Source organism: Bidens hawaiensis, unplaced genomic scaffold, assembly GCF_021521415.1.
Source record: "Bidens hawaiensis isolate Kalapana, Puna unplaced genomic scaffold, B.hawaiensis_p1.1 tig00024819_1, whole genome shotgun sequence".
Classification (NCBI taxonomy): Eukaryota; Viridiplantae; Streptophyta; class Magnoliopsida; order Asterales; family Asteraceae; genus Bidens; species Bidens hawaiensis.
Window position 1 is genome coordinate 62,389 of NW_027493930.1, and position 5,019 is coordinate 67,407.

The 5,019-nt window shown below is 37.4% G+C and overlaps 1 protein-coding gene across 1 annotated transcript; it reads right to left on the reverse strand.

Annotated features, from left to right (window-relative positions):
- Nucleotides 1-3,904: 3,904 nt before the first annotated feature.
- On the reverse strand, nucleotides 3,905-4,585 carry LOC143570051 (uncharacterized). The gene has a single exon (XM_077055810.1). It carries the CDS (start codon nucleotides 4,583-4,585, stop codon nucleotides 3,905-3,907), a length of 681 nt encoding a protein of 226 aa, XP_076911925.1.
- Between the last annotated feature and the right edge of the window lie 434 nt (nucleotides 4,586-5,019).

Genomic DNA, 5,019 nt, shown 5'->3' on the forward strand with positions numbered 1-5,019 from the left:
GGTTTCAAAGATGAAAACCGATTCTTGCATGATCAAGTGATGTATACAGGTTATACAAGGGATCTTGGTCCAAGAAAGGAGTTAAACGAACCAAAAACGAATTTTTACGGTTAAATCTTTGTTTTTAAAGCAATAACCGAAACTATAGTGTAAGAGGCTTGATCGTGAGTGTAACTTGCTTGGTATTGTGGTATGTTGGTTGTAGGTTCTGTATTTAGTGGTAGATAAGGCGGAAAGACGAGTTTGTAGCTTGTAGTACAAAAGGTATATTCGGTTTTTGTATGAAGTTTGTGTTTTGGACAGATTGTTGATGGTTTAGAGTTAGGTCATGAAATTTGACAGAGGTGTTAGATACATGAAAATATGAGTTCTGTGAATATTTGGTAACTTTTGGACAAAGGATGAATATTTGGTGAATTTAATGCTCGGTTTTGGCTAAAAATGGTGAAAAATAGATAAATATCATGAAAAATTCTGGAAAATTGCAGATAAGCTTTTTATAACATGTAAAAGTCACACACAAAATTTTAGGTCAGTTGGAGAAGTCTAAGTAGGCTTTTCGGTTAAACAAGTTCTAGGGTTTTCTAACTCGGTTTTAGTGAAAATGGCATGTAAAAAGAGATTTTGGTTCTGGAAAAATTACAGGGGACTATATGGATGGCAAGGGACATCCAGGAAAAATTTGGGATTTTTCGAAGGTCGTTTGGTATTTACGACATATTTAGTGTTTAAATGGTGTTTAAAAATAGATAAATAAATTTTAAATATAAAAATTAATTCTGGAAATATTTTTATTAATTTCCCCACTGTCAAAATGTTATTTGTGCAGAATCTCAAGATCCGAGGATGAACGGATATTTATTTGGAATAAAAGTGAACTTTTATAATATAAAACGCGGTAAACCAGCCAAGTTCGGGTAGACGAACTGACTGGTGTATAAAAACCCTAAAAATGAACTATTTTCATATAACTGAGTTAAACAAGTAAAAATAAATCATCCGAAAATAATTCGGATGATTTGGGCAATTTTAAACGATTTAACAGTTTCCGGTGCACTAAAGACGGAAACGGGTCCCGCGGCCAATCGGGGCGTCTAAACCGAGCTCTAATTTCACATCTTTAATTAAATTATCAGTCAACGACTATTTTCGGGTCGTGTGTGACCAAACTCAATTTTGGAACGTAAAAACGGATAACCGTGCTAGGTACGCAAAACGGGGAAAACAAACTAATAGAAATTGTGACCATGGAACTCTAAACGATATCACAATCTGAGTCCGGAGAAGTGCTTCTGGGTTAACATTGCCCCCGGAACGGTTACAGTACTGGGTTAACAGTGTCCCCAGATATACTGGTTAACACGGTTAAAGATTATATAAACTATAATTGTATAATAACGATCGTAGGGATCATATTACAGATTGGACGTGTTAACTGATAATGATTGTTGTTACCTGCTTGCATGTGCTAAGGTGAGTTTCACGAGCCCCTTTTTCTGAATTGTTTTTTAAATATTTTCCCGGGGCGGAAGCATGTTACTACTGAAATGTTTAAGTACATACTGAACGCATGGATTTGCGTGTTTTTATATATATTTTATTGTACGGGAATCGTACGGAAATGTACTAAGATGGTAATTGTCTGAGTTGCTAACATTCTAAGGCCCCGGAACACGAGTGATTAACTGAAAGCCGGTAGAGTGTGGATAGTACTATTGGTCTGACAAACCCAACTGGTCCGGCATGGATTTGCTGATGTTTCCCAGCCAGTTGCACATGTCTATTTTGTTGTTATATATATTTTGCTATGTAATGTTAGACATAGCGGTTTGGGGCAGGTCCGTGGGCGGAGTATGCCACGGGGGTTGTGTGTGGATAGTCAGAGGTTTCACTTGTGGGCTCAGCATAATTACATCGATAATATTATATTGTGATATGGATTTATCATGGTTTACTCAAATTGTGAAACTCACCAACTATTCGTAGTTGACCTGTTTTCTCACATGCTTTTCAGGTACAACTAAGATGAAGTGATTGCTTACGTGCTAAGTGCTTGATGTGTGTAAGATTTGCGTGCGGGATGTTAAGATACATTATAATAAATAGAATTATGTATCGTATTGTATGATGTGTGTATCACCTAGACGGTAACGAAATACGAGATAATGTAATTTTGAAGTATATTAATGTATTCAGTTTTCTTTATAAACAATGTGGTTGATATCAGAGGTGTCTGTTGCATCCCGTTTACGTTTCCGCTGCGGTTACGGGGTGTTACATCACCATAAGCCAAGGACTCGTTGATAGTACTAATTAGATGCACTCGGTGAAATTTTGATGGATGAATGGTCCTGTGGAGGCCGTACGAGCTATTTATAAATATTATTGGACTTTGTCCTATAAATTTCTAATTTGATATTTATTGACTAAGGACCTTCGAGCCCCAATAGTGTATCCTCAGAGTCACTATCCCCTTGGTAACACGTAACTCTAAGTCCCGTCTAGTATGTGCATCTTTGGCCTCTTTTACTAACTTTGAGAACGCTTCTTTGGCATTTTACAATACATTTCTTTCTCACAATCATTTGCTTTTTGGAACAACCTTTCATAATACACTTTCAAAACATACTTCTTTTTTTCTTTTCAACTTTTTTTTATTTTTTATATCACCCTAATGTATATAACTATTTCTAAGCTCGTAAAAAGATGCACATGTGGTCGTGTGCTGGTTTGAGTGCATCTAAGTCTTAACATCTCAACGTTTTTAGATTATGGTAATCCTCCCTAAGCATCGAAATTTGGTTTCACCGTTCTTTTTCAAATTATTATATATATAAAATGTGCTAAAGAGGACTATCAAAGCTAGTTGGGCCTACCGACACATCGCAAATCAGATATGCAAACCATCTCTTCTTTTATTATTATATTATATTTTTCAAAAGTTCAGAGAGTTTGTTAACACAACAGTAATAATATCATTTCCTGCTTAACGTAGAAGAAAAACAATTTTCAAGGGACATTTTTTCTTTAAAACTTTATTATTATTATTTTATTTTTAAATTCAGTCGCCCCAATAACTTTCGGTTTTCGGGTCAATGGCTATCCCGTATGTCTGCAGGCAGATAACAGGACCAAACATATACAAGTATATGTCTCTCGAACTTAAGTAGCCGACATAATTTTCAGCGAAAGAGCAAAACACACAATAGTCACCCCAGACACTTTCAGTTTCAGGTAAATGGCTATCCCGTATGTCTACAAGTAGATAACATGACCGTTTACATATACAAGTATATGTCCCTCAAACTTGAGTAACCGACATGATTCTCAGCGAAAGAGTGCAAAAATGTTATTATTAATTTTTTAAAATATATATACATACATATATATATATATATATTGCAACTAAGTAAAATAAACTCTCACCCCCACACTTAGAATGAAATCGTCCTCGATGAGAATAAGGAAAAGAAATAAAATAAATAAAATAAAAATAAAACTTAAAATTTTCAAGAATAAAACAAAGAACGGGTTACTCCCCTGGTTTGTATGCAGAATCCTCACCAGCTTTGTATCAATTGAAGACCGTATAGCATTTCATTCGTGGCCCAACCTCGGGGTAACAAGTTCCAAAACGCCATCAGAGCTACCACGCGCATAAAAATACCTACAATAACTCAAACTCGCTCGCATGTAGCGGCGTACAAAACAGAACACACATAAGAAATAAACATATTTTTTGTGTTTTTGTATTTTCTAATTTTTTTTAAATTTTTATTATTTCAATTTTTTTTATATATCTTTTTTTATAAATAACAAAAATTAAATGAAAAAACATAATAAAGAAAATCATAATACACACTCTACATCTCGGGCTGTCTCCCGAGTGATGCATCCAACACGTTTACGCCTTGGTGAGTAGGTCAAGGTAGAACAACTTGACTGTCTGATCAACAATTGGCTCGCCTATGTAGTGCTTCAACCTGTGACCGTTCACCTTGAACTTCCCACTTTCGTCTTCAATCTCAATTGTGCCATATAGGAATACCTCAGTAATGGTGAACCGACCTGACCATCGGGAATTCAGCTTCCCCGGAAATAACGATAATCGGGAATTATATAGCAAAACCCGATCCCTACACTTGAACTGTTTATCACCTCTCAACTTCCTATCATGCAGCTCTTTGGTCTTAAGCTTGTAATTGTACGAGTGTGCATAGGCATGATCGCGAAGGTCCTCTAACTCATGTATCTGATGGAAACGGTGAACTCCAGCAGTCAAAAGATCAAGGTTAACTGTTTGAAGCGCCCAAGAAGCACGGTGCTCCAATTGAACAGCCAGATGACAGGCTTTCCCATAAATCATCCGAAATGGTGTGGAACCGGTCGAAGTTTTGTACGCTGTATTGATAGCCCACAAGGCATCATCTAATTTGTCAGACCAGTCCTTTCGGTTTAGCCCAACCGTCTTCTCAAGAATGCGTTTGATGCCCCGGTTACTCACCTCTACCTGTCCACTAGTGTATGGGTGGTAGGCAGTCGCAAGCCGATGGGTGAGCCCATAGCGTTGTAACGCCTTCTCCATCTGCGCGTTGCAAAAGTGAGTACCTCGATCACTGATCAAGGCATTCGGTACACCAAAATGAGAGAAAAGATTTTTCAGAAATCTCACTACAAGTCGGGCGTTGTTAGTGGGCAAGGCTCTGGCCTTGACCCACTTGGAGACGTAATCAATTGCCACAAATATGTACTTATTACCTCTAGACGACGGGAATGGGCCCATAAAATCAATACCCCGAATGTCAAAAACCTCGCAAACCTGAATCGCATTTTGGGGCATCTCATTTTGGGATGAGATGTTACCAACACGCTGGCATCGGTCACAACTTTTAATGAACGCATGAGCATCTTTGAAAATCAAAGGCCGATAGAATCTTGAATCGAAGACCTTATTAGCAGCAAGAACAACACCATGGTGATCAACACCTCTTCAACATCTACACATCTCCTCACCAGCTG

Excerpts from the sequence above, each read along its gene's own strand:
- LOC143570051 (XM_077055810.1), bottom strand. The coding sequence starts at position 4,585 with ATGGAGAAGGCGTTACAACGCTATGGGCTCACCCATCGGCTTGCGACT.